This window comes from Haliotis rufescens, unplaced genomic scaffold (assembly GCF_023055435.1).
Source record: "Haliotis rufescens isolate VD_foot unplaced genomic scaffold, xgHalRufe1.0.p SCAF_12, whole genome shotgun sequence".
In the NCBI taxonomy this organism is placed as follows: Eukaryota; Metazoa; Mollusca; class Gastropoda; order Lepetellida; family Haliotidae; genus Haliotis; species Haliotis rufescens.
In genome coordinates this window covers 4,461,142-4,482,270 of record NW_025963802.1, presented here as the reverse complement: position 1 = coordinate 4,482,270, position 21,129 = coordinate 4,461,142, and the positions used below count along the sequence as shown (strand labels likewise).

Sequence of the window (21,129 nt, the reverse complement as noted above, 5' to 3'; positions counted from 1 at the left end):
GCACCAATGTTTGGAAATCAGCTGTGTGGACCTAGATTGGCACCAATCTTTGGAAATCAGCTGTGTGGACCTAGATTGGCACCAATGTTTGGAAATCAGCTGTGTGGACCTAGATTGGCACCAATCTTTGGAAATCAGCTGTGTGGACCTAGATTGGCACCAATGTTTGGAAATCTGCTGTGGGGACCTAGATTGGGACCAATCTTTGGAAATCAGCTGTGTGGACCTAGATTGGCCCCAATCTTTGGAAATCAGCTGTGTGGACCTAGATTGGGACCAATGTTTGGAAACCGGCTGTATGGACCTAGATTGGCACCAGTGTTTGGAAGAAGGCGATGTGTTGGCCTGGTTTCAAATCAATGTTTGGAAGTCGGCTGTCTTGACCTAAATTGGCACCAATCTTTGGAAATTGGGTGTGTGGACCTAAATTGACAGCAATGTTTGGAAGTCGGCTGTGTGGACCTAGATTGACACCAATGTTTGGAAATTGGCTATCAGTGGACCTAGATTGACACCAATGTTTGGAAATTGGCTGTGTGGACCTAGATTGACACCAATGTTTGGAAATTGGCTATGTGGACCTGGATTGACACCAATGTTTAGAAGTCGGCTGTGTGGACCTAGATTGACACCAATGTTTGGAAATTGGCTATGTGGACCTAGATTGACACCAATGTTTGGAAATTGGCTATCAGTGGACCTAGATTGACACCAATGTTTGGAAGTCGGCTGTGTGGACCTAGATTGACACCAATGTTTGGAAATTGGCTATGTGGACCTAGATTGACACCAATGTTTGGAAATCGGCTGTGACCTGGTGAATAGACAGACACATGAGCTACCTTATCTCAAATCAGGGAAGCTTCCCATGTGAAGACCTTCATGTTGCACAATCAGGCTTTAGTATCTCATTTAATCAATGGCATCTCTGTTCTCTGAAAGATAAACCAAGACAGGTCAGGCGGCAACTACAGCAAGCTCATGTGGTCAGGATTCCCCACTACAGTTAAAGAAGATACGGAGCTTGTCGGTCTGTCACATGATCAGAGAGCTGGCCCACAGATTTCCGCTCTCGGCCAGTTCACATCACACCATATAGCAGCGACTGAAGAAATAACTGTTGCAACATTCAGCAGTGACTGTCTGGGCAGCCTGAATTGTTAGATTAAGTAACTTGAAGATCATGAGTTCATCTGAAGATGTCATGCCTCCAGTCGATGTGTGGTCATGTATATAATGAGTGGTCTTGTGGAGCTCATTGATTCCGTGCATTCAAAGGTAGGATTCATCTTGCTTTTGATGTCAATCTTTTGTGGGAAAATGGTGGGATTCTTTCACTGTCGCTGATGGTATAAATGTGATATCATGCTTATATTTGATATCAAATTAGTATAAGATATAATAAGATATGTAACCAATGAAATTCTGTGCAAAGGTTATCAAGGAGTAAAATAGTACTGATATCAAGGAGTATAGATGAAGTGATTTCAAAGTGTGTGAATGGAGATTTATTCAAAGGGTATGGATGGTGATTATATCAAGGTGTATAAATGGTGATGATATCAAGGAGCCTAGATGAAATGATATCAAGATGTATAGATGGTGGTTATATCAAGGAGTACAGATGTGCTGATATCAAGGATTATAGATGGTAATGATATCATGGAGGAAAGATGGTGGTGATTTGGAGAGATATATGGTGATGATATCAAAGTATATAGATGGTATTGATATCAAGACATATAGATGGAGCTGATATCAAGAGATATAGATGGTGTTGATATCAAGAGATAGGTGAGCTGATATCAAGAGATAAAGATGGCACTGATATCAAGAGATATAGATGGTGTTGATATCAAGAGATATAGATGGTGGTGATATCAAGAGATATAGATGTGGTGATATCAAGAAAAATAGATGGTGTTGATATCAAGAGATATAGATGGAGCATATATCAAGAAAAATAGATGGTGTTGATATCAAGAGATAGGTGGAGCTGATATTAAGAGATAAAGATGGCGCTGATATCAAGAGATATAGATGGTGTTGATATCAAGAGATATAGATGCAGTTGATATCAAGAGATATAGATGGAGCTGATATCAAGAGAAATAGATGGTGTTGATATCAAGAGATAGGTGAGCTGATATCAAGAGATAAAGATGGCGCTGATATCAAGAGATATAGATGGTGCTGATATCAAGAGATATAGATGGTGTTGATATCAAGAGATATAGATGCAGTTGATATCAAGAGATATAGATGGAGCTGATATCAAGAGATATAGATGGTGTTGATATCAAGAAATATAGATGGTGGTGATATCAAGAGATATAGATGGGGCTGATATCAAGAGATATTTGGTGCTGATATCAAGAAATATAGATGACGTTGATATTAAGGGATATAGATGATATTGATATCAAAAGATATAGATGGTCCTGTATTAAGAGATATTTGGTGCTGATATCAAGAGATTAGGTGTTGATATCAAGAAATAAAGATCATTTATATAAGAGGTACATGTATATATCATGTTGATATCAAGGGTTATATATCATGTTGATATCAAGAGATATAGATGATGCTGATATCAAGAGATATAGATGATGCTGATATCAAGAGATATAGATGATGCTGATATCAAGAGATGTAGATGGTGGTGATATCAAGAGATATAGATGGCTTGATATCAAGAGATATAGATGGTATTGATTTTAAAAGATATAGATGGTCCTGTATCAAGAGATATTTGATGGTGATATCAAGACATATAGATGGTGGTGATATCAAGAGATATAGATGGTGGTGATATCACGACATATAGATGATGGTGATATCAAGATATGTAGATGGTGGTGATATCAAGACATATAGATGGTGGTGATATCATGAGATATAGATGGCATGGATATCAAGAGATATAGATGGTGGTGATATAAAGACATATAAATGGTGGTGATATCAAGAGATATAGATGGTGGTGATATCAAGACATATAGATGGTGCTGATATCCAGAGATATAGATAAGGTGGTGATATCAAGACACATAGATGGTGCTGATATTAAGACATATAGATGGTGGTGATATCAAGACATATAGATGGTGCTGATATCAAGACATATAGATGGTGCTGATATCAAGACATAAAGATGTCTGACAAATATCTCAGGCCCCCTCCCAAGAATTATGTATGGTCAGTGGGAACCTATATGTTTATCAGTTTTGCTTGATCATACCACTGAAGTCTTGAAAGACAAAAACTGTTTCATGAGGCTCTTCCCACATGAGAATTCCAACACAGAGGATCAAAGGAAGATATCTCAAGGCATATGTTCAACTGGGAGCTCCCAAGTCTGCCCCAGGGCTGAGAAGGAAAGAGCTGCATGTCCTTATGAGTCCTTCCCTTATAGTGTACTGTTTAGGGAACAGCACTTCCACCCCAATACTGTACTGTGAGGCAGCTCTACGTCCTCCCCAATACTGTACTGTGAGGCAGCTCTACATCCTCCCCAATACTGTACCGTGAGGCAGCTCTACATCCCCCCCAATACTGTACTGTGAGGCAGCTCTACGCCATCCCCAAAACTGTACTGTGAGGCAGCCCTACGTCCTCCCCAATACTGTACTGTGAGGCAGCTCTACATCCTCCCCACTACTGTACTGTGAGGCAGCTCTACATCCTCCCCAATACTGTACTGTGAGGCAGCTCTACATCCCCCCCAATACTGTACTGTGAGGCAGCTCTACGCCATCCCCAAAACTGTACTGTGAGGCAGCTCTATGTCCTCCCCAATACTGTACTGTGAGGCAGCTCTACATCCTCCCCACTACTGTACTGTGAGGCAGCTCTACATCCTCCCCAATACTGTACTGTGAGGCAGCTCTACATCCCCCCCCCAATACTGTACTGTGAGGCAGCTCTACATCCTCCCCAATACTGTACTGTGAGGGAGCATCACTCCCTCCCCAATACTGTACTGTGAGGCAGCACCACACCCTCTCCAATACTGTACTGTGAGGCAGCTCTACGTCTTCCCCAATACTGTACTGTGAGGCAGCTCTACATCCTCCCCAATACTGTACTGTGAGGCAGCTCTACATCCTCCCCAATACTGTACTGTGAGGCAGCTCTACATCCTCCCCAATACTGTACTGTGAGGCAGCTCTACATCCTCCCCAATACTGTACTGTGAGGCAGCTCTACGTCTTCCCCAATACTGTACTGTGAGGGAGCTCTACGTCCTCCCCAATACTGTACTGTGAGGGAGCTCTACGTCCTCCCCAATACTGTACTGTGAGGGAGCACCACGCCCTCCCCAATACTGTACTGTGAGGGAGCACCACACCCTCCCCAATACTGTACTGTGAGGCAGGACCACGCCCACTCCACTACTGTACTGTGAGGCAGCTCCACGCCCATCCCAATACTGTACTGAAAGTTCCCTCCCTCTTTCTGCCTACAATGTGTGTTGTATTGATTCTCCATCTGACCAACCTCGCCTGCTTGTGTCACCAGCCTGCTGGCTGGATCTGGTCCGAAGTAGCAGATATCTTCACCCTCTCACAGATAGTCGTGAGGAAAATACCTTCATTACAAAAGGATCAAGAATTTTGAAAAGTCATCACCATCACCACTGTAAAATTTGCTTGTGCTTCTAGGAACTGAACCATTCACTGACCCAAACCATGGAAAGTTTATTGTGCAAGAATATTTATGTTCAGGTTTGAGAAGGATAGTTGTGGCGCCAATATATGGTGGCGCCATGTGTTGACACAACAGGGCCAGCTGTAACTATGTGTAGGAGGAAATAGACACTCCATCATTCCAGTCTAGATAATGCTCTTTTAAACATTACATGGAACAGGTGACAGATTTTGTGATAATATTCCAACTTATTGCATAGATGTTCCTTGGTTTTACTACTGACTGAGAGTAACGTATTGCTCTGTGTGGGACACAAACAAGTCATGTGGCTAAGTACTACTGATGTGTGCAGTCTTGGTGCCGTGAGCAGTGTGTCTCTAAGTACAGAGATGGCTGTGTGCCTGTCTGTGTGCCGCTGACCTCCCCTCCATATCTGTAAGTGTTCACCTCAGGTTCTACTTTCAGGATTCACTGACCGTTTCTGTGTCTGCTCTAGCGCTGACTGTCTGTCCACTCTGTTTCTCTGTCTGTTGTTTACTGTCTGTCTGTCTTGTGCTCCGTCTCAGCTATTGTCTGTTTATCTGTCTGTCTTTCAAATTACTATAAGTCTGTCTTTCCATCTCTTAGTGTCTGTCTGTCTGTCTGTCACCTAGCAACTGTTGTTATATTGATTGAAGCTGTTTGAAGTATAATTGTATTTGTCTGTCTGTCTGTCACCTAGCAACTGTGGTTACATTGATTGAAGCTGTTTGAAGTTTAATTATATTTGTCTGTCTGTCTGTCACCTAGCAACTGTTGTTACATTGATTGAAGCTGTTTGAAGTACAATTATATTTATCTGTCTGTCTGTCACCTAGCAACTGTTGTTACATTGATTGAAGCTGTTTGAAGTATACTTTGATCAATCAGAAATATAACTACTCGTAGATTAACAGATATGTCAATCTTGTTCCAGAAATATTTTGAGGTATACACAATTTGGTTCTTTTTATTTTAATGTCAAGTAGGCAGTGGGTTCTTTTGTTATTTTTTGTTTGATTCTCGACAAGGTTGCGAAGAGTGACCATCATTACTATGCTTCACAATTTCAGTGTTGGTCTTGTTGCAGTATTAGTGCCTAGAGTGAGATAATATGTCACTGTCTCTTCGTAGAGGACGGTCATGAACTGCTAGATACATCCTACCATTTGAACCAGTAGACAAACATCTCTGGGGGATAGGAATCAAATTGGCTGGAAGTGCCACTTTCCCAAGCCTGTAGTCCCCCTTTTACACTATGTTACTCAAGAGTGATGCCATGTCCGTGTAAACCAGTGTGTCATGTCTCTGTTTGAGAGAGTTGGTGAGTGAGTATGGCTTTATGCCCCTTTTGGCAATAGTCCAGCAATTTCACGGCGGGGGACACCAGAAATGGGCTTCACAGATTGTACCCATGTTGGGAATCGAACCCGGGTCTTTAGCATGGCGAGGCAATTAACGGGATCAGGTGGTCAGGCTCGCTGACTTGGCTGAAACGTGTCATGAAATCCCAACTGATGTTCATGATGTCAATCGCTGGATTGTCTGGTCCAGTCTTGATTATTTACAGGCTGCCGTCATACACCTGGAATATTGCTGAGTGCGGCCTTAAGAACATATATCACAATACAAAGGAGGGAGTTGGGTTTTAGCACAGCTGAACAATATTTCAGTTATACCACAGTATGTCAGGTTAATTTGACATTGAAACCTTTAGAGATGCAGGTCACAGACATATTCCTCATAAAACAACAAAGTGACATTTGGTTCATAAATTATATCACAAGTATCATCATTATTCACCACCCTGTCAGTGTTATTACTTAAAAAGCTTCATATCCAACTTGAAAACTGCAAGACTTGCCTGAACAATAAAATAAAATATTTCAAGAGAATTGAGGTTTTATGGGAGAAATATTTTATGTGATTTTGTCCTGTTTAGTCTGTCTTATAAATCGAGATCATATATTTAATGAAACATTCAACCCCATTCCACTCTCACATCCCCTTAATCTCAGCTCCAGCAGCCTATACACATCCCCTTCTCAGCTCCAGCAGCCTATACACATCCCCCTTCTCAGCTCCAGCAGCCTATACACATCCCCCTTCTCAGCTCCAGCAGCCTATACACATCCCCTTCTCAGCTCCAGCAGCCTATACACATCCCCTTCTCAGCTCTAGCAGCCTATACACATCCCCCTTCTCAGTTCCAGCAGCCTATACACATCTCCTTCTCAGCTCCAGCAGCCTATACACATCCCATTCTCAGTTCCAGCAGCCTATACACATCCCATTCTCAGCTCCAGCAGCCTATACACATCCCATTCTCAGTTCTAGCAGCCTTTACACATCCCTTTCTCAGCTCCAGCAGCCTATACACATCCCCTTCTCAGCTCCAGCAGCCTATACACATCCCCTTCTCAGCTCCAGCAGCCTATACACATCCCCTTCTCAGCTCCAGCAGCTTAAACACATCCCATTCTCAGTTCCAGCAGCCTATTCACATCCCTTTCTCAGCTCCAGCAGCCTATACACATCCCATTCTCAGTTCTAGCAGCCTATACACATCCCCTTCTCAGCTCTAGCAGCCTATACACATCCCCTTCTCAGCTCCAGCAGCCTATACACATCCCCCTTCTCAGCTCAAGCAGCCTATACACATCCCCTTCTCACCTCCAGCAGCCTATACACATCCCCTTCTCAGCTCCAGCAGCCTATACACATCCCCTTCTCAGCTCCAGCAGCCTATACACATCCCCTTCTCAGCTCCAGCAGCCTATACACATCCCCCTTCTCAGTTCCAGCAGCCTATACACATCCCCCTTCTCAGCTCCAGCAGCCTATACACATCCCCCTTCTCAGCTCCAGCAGCCTATACACATCCCCCTTCTCAGCTCCAGCAGCCTATACACATCCCCTTCTCAGCTCCAGCAGCCTATACACATCCCCTACTCAGTTCCAGCAGCCTATACACATCCCCTTCTCAGCTCCAGCAGCCTATACACATCCCCTTCCCAGCTCCAGCAGCCTATACACATCCCATTCTCAGCTCCAGCAGCCTATACACATCCCCTTCTCAGCTCCAGCAGCCTATACACATCCCCTTCTCAGCTCCAGCAGCCTATACACATCCCATTCTCAGCTCCAGCAGCCTATACACATCCCCTTCTCAGCTCCAGCAGCCTATACACATCCCCTTCTCAGCTCCAGCAGCCTATACACATCCCCTTCTCAGCTCCAGCAGCCTATACACATCCCATTTTCAACTTGAGGCTAGAAATTGACTTAAGAGTTTCTTAACACTCAAGGGTTCCTTTATAGAGTTATTATTTAACCTTATTTCTGGGACTATATGTTAGTTGAGGTTCAGTGTACAATGTAGTGTTCATGTGATACCCTGCAAAGAAAACAATGCACAGACTTTGTAGTAGCAGGTTTTCCAATGCTAGACATGCATCCAGGGGCTGTTTGCCAGTCATCACACAGTTTGTGCAGCACGTTGTCTGTTCAGCTCACATGAATATGAATGAGACTGGTAAAATTATACCTGTCTGGCTGAGCTTAACTGCGCGTCCACCATGGATAGGAGTTTAATTTGTTGGAGCTTATGCATATGGTCAGTAATTCTCGTCAAGAAAGGTAATTTATCCTTCGTTTTGATTGGTTAATGCACCCTGTTGTTCTGGTGGTTTTTTTGTGAATTTTTTCAGTACTTAGAAATGTTGAAAAAAATGTACACTTGTGTAGGGTTCTGTGGTATGATTATTATGGTGATTATGATATATAAAATAATATCAGATTTTAGGGTTAACAAAGTTTCACGAGAATATGTGTGATATTGTTAGAACAGTAACCTGACTTCATGTAAATATATATAGTACATATTGAGTCCAAACTAGATGTATTGGGTATTGCAATATATATATATTGCAACTGAAACTCATGCTAAACCAACCAATCCTTGTTTTATCTCCTCAATGCTAAACACTATGCAGGGTTCCATCAAGTTCAACAAGTTTCATCTTTTAACGTCTTTTGGTACGACACATCCAGGTATCAAACCTCCGACCTTCCACTCTCAGGGCAGATGCTCAGATTTGCAGAGTCAACCTAATTGTTTCAAGTTTAATCTGCTAAGTGTCTTATTTGTGTATACACCCATGTTAAATGTTGGTGAAAATGAAACAAGAAATGGCTATTAAATGGTGATGCATTGATACGGACGGGTATCATAGGTGATATTACATGCATGATATCAATGAGGATCTTACAACAGGTCAGCTTAGTGATGTTTTGATAACATTTGTATTGTCTTGGTCAAATCCAATTTTCAAGTGTATTGTTTCTTTTGCAAGGTATTTTATGAGGAAAATATAGAAAACTGGATGCGATCTTCTAGATTTCCAAGATTTCATTTTCTTTGAGGTATGGGGTAGCCTAGTGGTTGAAGTGTTCACTAATGATGCTCATTAAAATGGGTTGATTCCTAACTTGGGCAAAAGTCCATACTGCTAAAAAAAAGGGGAGACAACTCACTCACTCACTCACTCACTCCATGAGCGGGTAAATGTCCATATTGCTAAAAAAAAGGGGGAGACAACTTACTCACTCACTCACTCACAGAGCAGGTAAAAGTCCATATTGCTAAAAAAAGGGTAGAAAACTCACTCACTCACTCACTCACTCACTCACTCACTCACTCACTCCAAGAGCGGTTGATCCATCCCACACTATCGGGTATGATGACATGTCACTGAGCCTGACCACCAGTGTGCAGGCAATTCTGACTCAGTCCCGTGGGAGCAGTACATTAAAGATGTCACCATTAAATCATGCAGCCTCTCTTTGACGTAATGAATCACCAATATGACCGTAAATGTCCATGTTGACATAGGGGTTTTGTAACATAATTTCCAATAAATATGCAATATCAGTTTCAACAAGATGTGATGTGTATTGTAGACCAGGCATAGTAATGCCATGAATGAAACATGTTGAGTCTAGAGACAAGGAAGTGTGACTGAAACTGTGAGAGTGGTACGATGTATCATTCTCCTGATTCAAACTGTGGGTGAGTGGGAGGGTGAGTGGGAGGGTGAGTGGGAGGGTGTGTGGTTCTGGGTGAGTCAATATGTTATTTAGTATTTAGTGGGTTTAAGCTGCTTTCAGTAAAATTTGGTTTCAAACAGCCGACGCAACGTACATTTAGGGATTGACTGTGGATTTTTTCCAGGTCATTGAGGTTTGAATCGAAAATCCAGTGTGCAAACTGTATGAATCTGCGTAGCAACAGTCGAAAAGGACTGCAACAGTCAGACTGTAAGGAACCAGAACAAATATGGCTGTTTGAAATGACATGGTCAGTAACCACTAGATTCAAACATTAGTTCCCTGAGAACGGGAAGATTCAGTTGGAAAAATGCAGGGCAGAAATGAAACCCGAAGACATGAAAAATACAGGCCAGCGAGCCTGCACGTTTGCTGTTTCATTCCTTCTCGGCCTTAGAATTCTCGGTCTCATAGTATAGTTTGGACAATCAATATTGCATGACGATACATGTGAGCTGGAAGGGAATTCCCTCGACCGTAACATTGGGATTCCTCGACATTCCGTAATAACAAAAGAACTTAATTTTTGGCAAACATTGGGACCAATTCAGCTAATCACAACACAACTGAAATTTAATTATATAACAATTTCTGCCAAGAACCCACCAACATATGTGTTTCGATGTCAGAACAACAGCTTATCAAGTATAATGGAATATTTCACACAATATATAGTCAAACACACACTAACCACTGTGTCAGAGCCACGCAAGCACCTGTCACAAATATGAGCAGTCCCTATCATCACCACCAGTATACAATGCCATTATACAATACCGTTATACAATGCCCTTATACAATTCCGTTATACAATGCCGACTCGTGTTCAGTCATACTTCAAGGTGTTTCTGTTGCCAAAATGTGGCCGTGCCACCAGGCTCATGTCCACCAGTAAATCATCATGTTAAATATGAACAAATATGCAATGAAATCTGGGTTCATGCAATAGATCCTCTGGGTTCATGTAGTAGATCCTCTGGGTTCATGCAATAGATCCTCTGGGTTCATGCAATAGATCCTCTGGGTTCATGCAAAAGATCCTCTGGGTTCATACAATAGATCCTCTGGGTTCATACAATAGATCCTCTGGGTCCATGCAATAGATCCTCTGGGTTCATACAATAGATCCTCTGGGTCCATGCAATAGATGCTCTGGGTTCATGCAATAGTCCTCTGGGGTCATTCAATGGGTCCTCTGGGGTCATGCAATAGATCCCCTTGGTTCATACAATAGATCCTCTGGGGTCATGCAATAGATCCTCTGGGTACATACAATAGATCCTCTGGGTCCATGCAATAGATCCTCTGGGTTCATGCAATAGATCCTCTGGGTTCATTCAATGGGTCCTCTGGGGTCATGCAATAGATCCTCTGGGTTCATGCAATAGATCCTCTGGGTTCATGCAATAGATCCTCTGGGTTCATGCAATAGATCCTCTGGGTTCATTCAATGGGTCCTCTGGGGTCATGCAATAGACCCCTTTTTTGACACTGTTACCAATGTGTAAGTATGTGTTCCAAGAGAGCTGTCCCTGTCGTCTAAGGCGCTGCAATTCGCTGTGCAGAGTTTTGTCCCTTGGGCCTGCCAGAAATCAATGATTGTGGGTTCAAATCCCAGTTTGCCCTGATTATGTTTCTAGGTTTGTCAGCACCATACCCGTGCTCGTGGGTGTCACCGAAGTGGTAAACGTCTCAGACCTGCATCATTTCTGGCTTTCCTCCCCCATTAAGCTGACATGCTGTGATATGACTGAATACTGTTAAAAGCGGCATTAAACACAACTCACTCACTCACTCCAAGAGAGCTCCAAACTGCTCTTGTCATCATGGTAGAATGGAGATGAACCTGCAGTGTTTTAAAATTTGCGGTAGTTGAACTGTAGATACAGCTTGCTTTCAAATTACCTCAAAATTCAAAACAGTAGATATATCTCCTAATTCTAATATACCAGGAATATTGCTGACTGTGACATCAAACATCATTGAATCACCCACTCCTTGTAATCAATACAGCAAGATGTTGGAAGGGAAAGCCATTCTAGTCACAGAAACAATTCAATGTCAGTTGTATTTAAAGTGGCCAATTAACGGTCTGTACATTGTGATCTGATTATATTGATCTTGTTCATCATATATTTATTGTGTTACAGATTGTGGGTAATACTAAGCCAGATTGCTTTTTACACAAGTAATGTCTTCGTGTTTGACTTCTCCTGGTGTTAATTTGTTCGTTGAATTATTCATCAGTGTGACCTTCAAAAGGTTGAGCTGACCTTTATTAAGACGAGTGGCTCCATACTGGTTGTTGTCAGTTCAATAGCAACCATGGTTTGTGGGTACCAGAGCCAGGCCTACCGATGTTGTTTGTCATGTGAGAAAGTTGAGAAAGCAGTATACAAGTTTTTTTCAGAACTTGGTCACATTTTTCCTTCTCAAAAGCCTTGATCCGTAGTCAAAATATATATAAGATTAGACTCTATTAGTTTTTTAAGGATATATAGCTTTGATAGGACGAGGAAAAGATCAAATTTTCTATTTTTGTTGTTGGGATTTTTGTGAAATGTGTCACATAATGTTAATAATTTTGTAGCATTTACAATGGAAGCAAAGCCATTTGAAGTATTAGTGAAGCTATGAATAGTATTTGAGCAGACATTAACGGGTCATTGAGTGAGTGAGTTTGGTGTCACAACACTTTGAACAGTAGTTATGTGGGAGGATAGCCTGAAGTGATGCAGGTCTCAGACGTCTAACACCTTTTTTGAAACCTAGGAGCATGGGTATGGTATTGACAAACCTATATTTGGAAGAGTACTGGTCAGTCTAAGTTAGTATTGTGGGATAGTACTAATCAAGAGCTACTGGTCTAAAAAATTTTAATATTTTACTTAGTCACTGGTGGTGGGAATGGGATGGAGTGGTTACCTCCCCTTTATATGTATCGACCTGTGTGCTTGGCTTTATACACGTTGGGACATCACATATTGGAACCTGAAAACATTGTGCATATTGGTTATATATGTGTCTGGACTAACCAAATGATAGTTTTCTAAAGTAACTGACTGATACACATCACAAAGCATGTTTAAGCAGTATATGTCTGTTCTCCTTCAGGTGTTCGGTGGTCGGTCCTGGAGTGGGCCCCAGCACCAGGTGGCAGCACAGGACCCGCCCTCAGCCTTTAAACGCACGCCAAGTTTCAGTATTGGATCCGCATACTTCAAGAAGAGGATGAGTGGGAACTATTCCATGAAGGTGAGTGAAGTATTAGATCCACTCATTGTGTCCATGACTTTCCTCCCAGGGAGGAATAAACACCTTATATAAGATGGCTATGTGATAAATCGCAAAGAACAATGAAGAACGAAGCGTGGTTTATTTCACGATTAAACATTGTTCTCTCATGACGTCATTTCTGGAGATTCGAAAAAGTACTCACAACTTGATGACGTCGTGTATTGGACGACGTTATTTTAGAGAGGGACGTGTCTAGTGAGTTCTTCCCCATAGATTCTAGTACGTAGATAAACACAGTAGCCGAAGGATCGCAACCGAAAGTGGTAGAGATATCATATCGGTATTCGTAGAAAAGGTACAGATAATGGACATGAGGATTGTGAGAATCATATGCACGTAATACCAAAACCAAACCCACATGTTCATAAAATGGACTTGTCCGACATTGCTGAGGACAGATTCTATTCAGGAATCATCATTTTTAAACTATGGATAAATATTTTTAAAGCTTGTACATTTCATCATCTTCCTTAAAAAGACTATACATTATTATGTTGATATCTCATGGTCATTGTTTATCATAACTTAGCCTAAACATAGGCCAGTCTGTGAGATAAGTGCCTTACCCGGTGCTACTTTCTTATCTTTCTGGCTAGTGAAAATCTAGGATCCAAACTGCTAGCTTAATTTTTTCTCTAGTGAGCTATAATATAGAAACTCTTCCTCCCCAATCTCAAGAAGCAAGGGGGCGGTCGGGTAGCCTAGTGGTTAGAGCGTTTGCTCGTCACGCTGAAGACCCGGGTTCGATTCCCGACATGATTACAATGTGTGAAGCCCATTTCTGGTGTCCCCCGCAATGATATTGCTGGAATATTGCTAAAAGCGACGTAAAACCGAACTCACTCACTCACTCAAGTAGCAAGTGTTCATTTGAGAAATAATGCCAATTTCTTAAAATTAAATAAAAATAATGGGATAGAAACCTGTTTAAAATTGATTCAGTAGTTTTAACCTTGTTGAAATATGAAATAAGTTTTCCCTCTCTGCTACCCAATTTCTCCTTGTAGTGGTGGTATAATAAAAATATTGGCTTCTTAAATCTAAAATTGGCTAGTAAACATTTATCTAGCAAGCCAAATTGACAAGTACTGGTGAAAACAGGATCAGTTAGAATTAGGATCATAATATAGGAGGCTCTCACCTTGCTTACCCCAGTGCCATCAATCATTGCTCATACTATCGACCACCGGATTTGCCTTGGTCTGACATGGTATTTTTTAAAAGCTGTCTTCATAAAACTGGAATATTGCTGACAGTGGCATAAGTAGATATACTCACCGCAAAAGAAACGTGAACCATAGTGAGTGAGTGAGTGAGTGAGTGAGTTGGGTTTAACGCCGCTTTTTTAACAGTATTCCAGTTATATCACGGCGTGTCAGCCCGAAGTGATGTAGGTCTCTGACGTTTACCACTTTGGTGAAACCCAAGAGCACGGGTATGGTGCTGACAAACCTAGAAACATAATCGGGGCGAACCGGGATTCGAACCCACAATCATAGGTTTCTGGCGTACCCAAGGGACGCAACTCTGCACAGCGAATCGCGGCGCCTTAGACGACTGGGCCACCCGTGCCCCCACGTGAACCATAGAAACATATAGAGAAGTATGTACGTTAAGAAGAGATGTTTCCAGTGTGCACCCCTCAATGACAAAAAAATAACAACCACTCAAGTGTTACCACATAGTGTCTTTTTTTTTGTCACGATCTGCTGCATGTGATTTCCAAACTTTACACGCTAATCCTGCACGACTCCAATGGTGCCTCTCGAGTCATGGATCTATGACGTCACATGTGATGCGTTCTTGAGCGTCGGTTCACACAACATACCAGTATGTTCGTTCGTGTATCAAACCAATCTAATATCGCTGAATAAAGTCTTCATATGTTAACCGACCTATATGGTATTTGCATTTCTTTTGTCGGTGAGTATATTTCATTTACCAGTACTATATACAGCAATATTTTTATCTGTGAACAATATTTATAAAATCAAGATATTCACGCTGCCATCCATGAATAAATGGATGGATAGATATTGAATAAAAACACATTTTTTGTATGACTGGTTCAAATGATGTTTGTGTTTTGCTTATTGGGAAAGGGTCAAAATAATTTGAGCAAAACTTGATTTGGAATAAGATGACTGAAGAGGTTTTCTGCTTCGAAAACATTAAATGTTGAATAATTCACAGCTCACAGTCAGTAAAAGGATTAGCGTTGTTGGATTCAAAGAGAAAGCAGTGGGATCTGTCTAGATTCACCATGCCATACATCAAACAGATTGACGAGATTTAATATCACTTTGAGGATGTAACGTTCTCCATGAAACTTCAGTTAAACTGTGCAAGAAACAATAATCCTACTGGTCGGTTCATCTCTCAATATGACTTCCGAATTGGTTGGATATTTTTTTCTGTACCTGATATATTTCCAACATAATTCTTCTGTGAAATGATATGCAAATCAAAAACCATTTCAGAACCATATCCATTTATTTCCTTGTTTATTGGACAATCCCATTCTTCTTCTTGCAAGAGCAGAAAAAAAACTGAATTAAAAAATTGCTGTGTTCCATTAAAAATATGTTTGTTATCAACTTTTTAAAGTATTTTTCTTGGAAAAGTTCATGAGTTTATTTTAGTGAGTTAACTTAAACTAAACCTTGTTGACATGTTAGCTAATACAATCGATAAATAAAAAAATAGAACCCTTGACTTGCTTGATTAAGATTCTTCAGATTGTAAAAGAAATTTTATGTATGGCTTGTATGATTCTGCTTGATAAAGCTTAGGTAATACCGTATATCGCCGTCTTTAAGGTGACCATGCCTGTGACCATGCCTGCGGGCCGCATAGTAGGGTACTGAGGCTTATTTTGCTCAAATTTAATATGAACGTGCTCAGCCCCACGTTGGGCGCCAATGTAGCGGCCATAAAATTTCCGAGTCCCGTGATGGGATTCGAACCACGGACCTTCTGATCCGAGCCCGAACTTTGTCCACATGACCAAAGAGGTTAACCCTGTCAGCAAGCTGACAAGGTAAGGATGTCTTCTGTGGGATGACTCCACGCCCTGCTATATGTCCATAAACGAATCTGAATGAAGCACATCACCTGCGCATGCACAATCCTTACATTTGCAATAAAAACGTGTTTGTCTTCCGCAGAAATAAATTACTAAAGAACCAATAGATACATTGCAAGTGATTAGAAGGCATTTGATTGGCAAAACCTAGAAAAGAAGCGGACTGTTGTTTCATGATTGGCTGATATAGAGTTGGCAATGCATGTGTTGTGTTATTGTGCTGAACGATGGTACTGATATTGTATTGTCTACAGTTTTTTGTGTTTATGATGATTCGATCAGTGAGCAGTTTGTCAAGTTATTGTTGAAAATGTATTTATTTAAATAATTATTATATTAAATAATCATAATCATATATTTGTATGTTTGTTGAGGTAAAAACATCAAAACTGATGTGCATGCTTTGTGGGAATCAGAAGTAGAAGTAGAAGGGGCAAAGGAACGCTCACCATCATTGCCAAGCTGAAAGCTCAAAAGAATCCCCATTTACATCGAAGCTTATGGCTTAAGGGGAAAAGACAATAGAGTTACTTCCCTTCTTTGAATATCATTACAATAAGATCCAGTGCAGTTTTTTATGAAATATGGAATTTGTTAATTGCCTTTCAGAGTGGGAGAACATTTATGTTCAAAAGGGTGAATATGGATACAAAACCTCTATTTTAGCAGCAGAGATGACATGCACACACATGGCCTAACTCTCCGACCTTGGAGGCCAAGGCCACGAAGCACTCCATTGTGTTTATCGCTGTCCCTCTAGTAGTTGCGTGTTTCATGTCAGAGGCAGTGATTGCATCCTGCTTCAAGGTCGTCCGGTCATTCAGGATTGCAAACATGAAACGCAGCAACAGAAAAACATTTAATGCTGGATTGTGAATGAAGTATTGACAAAACATTGAGATACTGTTTTTGTGTAACAGGAGAATATTTGTGAGATGCTGAGCTTGTATCAATCATGGTTGTGTTTTTCCATTCTCTCCAACATTCTGTCAGGCTGTTTTGCGTCAGATAAATAATAGTAGGGTGTAGATGGCCCATTCATCTTATGTACCACAATTAATTCGCAGAGTTGTGTCCCTTATGTGTGTCAGAATCCTGTGATTAAAATTTCAAAGCCAAGCACAGTAGTGAACATGGAAGACCTGTACCTCTTTTTGCTTCAGTCAAACAATAAACTGACACACTGTGATATAGAAATGAAACAGTATTGAAAGCAGCATCAAGCAAAACACTCTCACCCTTGAAAGGTTACAAAGGCTTTGGATTTATCCAGTTATTCAGAAAGGGCCAAGGTGAAGGCAGCAAAATTAAATAAAATTAAGAAATTGAAATGTTGATTTAATGGCAATCTCATTAAAATCAGATCTTAGTTCTCGCTGCCGCTAAACAAAGATCTGAGGACATCCCATTACGGATCACGTCAGACCGACCTTGCGCGAGCTTTGACCGACCGATAGACGGACTGACAAGAAGTCGACATTAGCCAATCAGAAGGCAGCTTTCTTGTGCTTTATGGCACTAAGTTCAAATTGGCCACTAGGCTTCGAAACATATTTTTACAAATTCTCGATTACAAATTTGAAACCTGAACAAAAGAACATTCTGGAATGGCTAATAGATGGTCTATATTGTATGGATTCAGTCGTTAAATCCGTAACTATCGTTCGGAATACCCAATGTTAAAGTTTTCGAGTTTGTATTATCAGAATTCATATTCCGAATGTCACTTTCATGATCTGGTAAGCGACACTCTGATTGGTCGGATGAAAGGTTGTTCTGACGTCACCCCTAATGGGATGTCCTCAGATCTTTGTTTGGCGGTAGCGAGAACTAAGATCTGATATTGATGAGATTGATTTAATGGTTATTTCCTAAAATAATTTTTGATATGAAAGTTAAAAGATAGCTACTGGCCAGCTAATGTCAAGGTCTTATATGGACGAGATGACTGCTCTCAGTCCTGTTTATTAATATTCCTCCAAATCTCGAAGTTCTTCCCTGTGGACACAGAATGTTATTGCCTCAGTTAAAGGTCCAAGTGTCCAGAAATCGTCTGTATAATGGCTCTCAATTCTGTGATTGCTTGTGGGAGTAACAGTATAGGTTAGACTGTATATTAATGCCCTTTGGCAGAGGGACTTGACATCCAAAGGCTTGCTGTTGATGTTTATAAGAAACATTATTGATTTGACTGATGTGCACTGACAATTCTCAGAGTGATTAGGGAGTGAAAACATTACAAGATTACAAAGTCAGCTGAGTGCTTCCATGGCCGTAACTCCTATAATTTATAATCGACTTTCAAAATTAGGGTGCTAATTTCACATGAAATTTAGTTTAAAAAACGAGGCCCAAAGGCCGAGTTGAGCTAAAGGACAGCTGCTGATGTATTCAATAAGAAGCTTAATTAACCACAGCTGTCACATGTATTTTTTACTTCAGTGAGCGGAATGTTTAATAATCAATACATGTATACTTGGGTTCTGCATCTCTTGTCAACCCCAATGCACTGTAATACAAACAAGCTCAATCTTATTGATGATGCAAATCATGTTATTTATCAAACCCAACTCTACACTTTGTAAATCAATAGAATTAATTCATATCATTATGGATTCAGTGTGTGGTTATTATTATATTATACATGTGATGTTGCCTTGTTGAGCATGATCAGCATCATGTGCTTCCAGTCTGGATCAGATGAAAAAATGAAGTATAAGAATAGAGAACTAACTACCATGCTGCCTCAGATGGTTAAGAATTAATGGAAATAATGATTGCTTTGGCCAATAGTGCAACAGACTCCAGCTCTGGCATTTTCCATCCTCTTTTCTGGAAGAGCCTCAGTTCTATCTGTTACAATAGGGATTGTGGGAAGATAGCAGGGGGTTTACCAATTATATGTCTGCCTTCGGGTCCTGCCTGAGCGGCCAGTCCTGTTCCAATCACATGCCAATATTTTGTCATCCAGTTATGGTGTTATATTTTGTTTTTTTAAAGTGTCGGGATCAGTTTTCCAAGAAACGTTAGGAAGCTAAGGCTCTGACCTTGAAGGTCTGTTTTAGTGCTTTTTGAAGGTCCCTGTTCCTGATGATCGATGATGTAAAGCCAAAGGATTCAGATCAAGAAAAGAAATCTTGCCTCTTAAAGAATCATGTTTCCCTTACTGCGCTGTGGACAAGGATAAGAAGTCCATGGTTCAAATGGTTCAAATCACATTGTTTTATGCCACTAGAAAACTGACCGCCTCCGTGGTCTAGTGGTAGAACGTCCGCCCGGAGAGCGGAAGGTCCGGGGTTTGATCCCCGGCCGCTTCATGACAAAAGATGTTAAAAGATGGTACTTGTTGTTACCCTGTCTGGCGCTCGGCTTTAAGGGGATAAAACAAGGACTGGTCGGCTCGGAGTCAGTATTCTGTGTCTGAGTGGGGTATTCATGTTAAACTGCGGCATGGTATCTCAGTGAGCTAGCACTTTAAATCAGCATCAGTCCGGACTAGTACAAGCAGCCACACAAACACACACACACACGTGCATGCACGTCGCTATAGAAGTGCAATAATCTTGGACGCGACGTTAAACCCAATTTCACCTCACCTCACTAGAAAACGTTGCTTGTCCCCCATACAACCTATTGCTGTTTGAAACAAGAATGTAATATAAGAGAAAGCACGATATGTTATAATAAAACTAAGTCATGAATTACGCTAAACCTGGGGATTATGTGAACCCCACACAAAGTGTACATCTGCCCTCAGTAGACTGCTGCTGCTAGACAAACAACTAATTCAGATTTGGTGTAGTGGAACCTGTACATGATTGGAGGTCAGTCTGTCTGACCTTCATCTCAGAAGGTTCAGGATTGGAAATACTGAAGACGGGTAGTCACACCAAGAGTGGCCAGCAAACCCACTTTAAAACATCATTTATTTCCACATAACTTTGTTCAGGAATTGATTGACTCATGATCAATAAGTGAAGAATGTTGTTGAGTTGTGCTGTCTGAGGGTTGAGTGCTTCTAGTGCCAGCACCCCAATTTCATAAATGGTCATATAGTTCGCCACAGTTCGATCATAGCTTTTGTTATTGATCCTGTGATATTTGTGTTGTTGAGTAGGGTTAAACGGTAAAGTACAGAGTGTTAAACAACATAGGACAGAGTGTTAAACAACATAGTACACAGTGTTAAACAACATAGCACAGAGTGTTAAACAACATAGTACAGAGTGTTAAACAACAAAGCACAGAGTGTTAAACAACATAGTACACAGTGTTAAACAACATAGTACAGAGTGTTAAACAACATAGTACACAGCGTTAAACAACATAGTACAGAGTGTTAAACAACATAGTACACAGTGTTAAACAACATAGTACACAGTGTTAAACAACATAGTACACAGCGTTAAACAACATAGTACAGAGTGTTAAACAACATAGTACACTGTTAAAAAACATAGTACAGAGTGTTAAACAACATAGTACACAGTGTTAAACACCATAGTACACAGTGTTAAACAACATAGGACAGAGTGTTAAACAACATAGTACACAGTGTTAAACAACATAGCACAGAGTGTTAAACAACATAGTACACAGTGTTAAACAACAAAGCACAGAGTGTTAAACAACATAGTACACAGTGTTAAACAACATAGTACAGAGTGTTAAACAACATAGTACACAGCGTTAAACAACATAGTACATAGTGTTAAACAACATAGTACACTGTTAAAAAACATAGTACAGAGTGTTAAACAACATAGTACACAGTGTTAAACACCATAGTACACAGTGTTAAACAACATAGGACAGAGTGTTAAACAACATAGTATACAGTGTTAAACAACATAGTACACAGTGTTAAACAACATAGTACGAAGTGTTAAACAACATATTACACAGTGTTAAACGACATAGTACAGAGCGTTAAATGAAATAGTACAGAGTGTTAAACAACATAGTACACA

The 21,129-nt window shown here is 40.8% G+C and overlaps 1 protein-coding gene across 1 annotated transcript in view; it reads left to right on the top strand.

Annotated features, from left to right (window-relative positions):
- LOC124138056 (1-phosphatidylinositol 4,5-bisphosphate phosphodiesterase epsilon-1-like) overlaps nucleotides 1-21,129 on the top strand; it is a 385,123-nt gene that overhangs the window by 322,235 nt on the left and 41,759 nt on the right. The window contains exon 17 of the mRNA XM_046504564.2: nucleotides 12,892-13,032. Coding sequence (XP_046360520.2) covers nucleotides 12,892-13,032 — 141 coding nt within the window. The remainder of the gene's footprint in view (nucleotides 1-12,891; nucleotides 13,033-21,129) is intronic.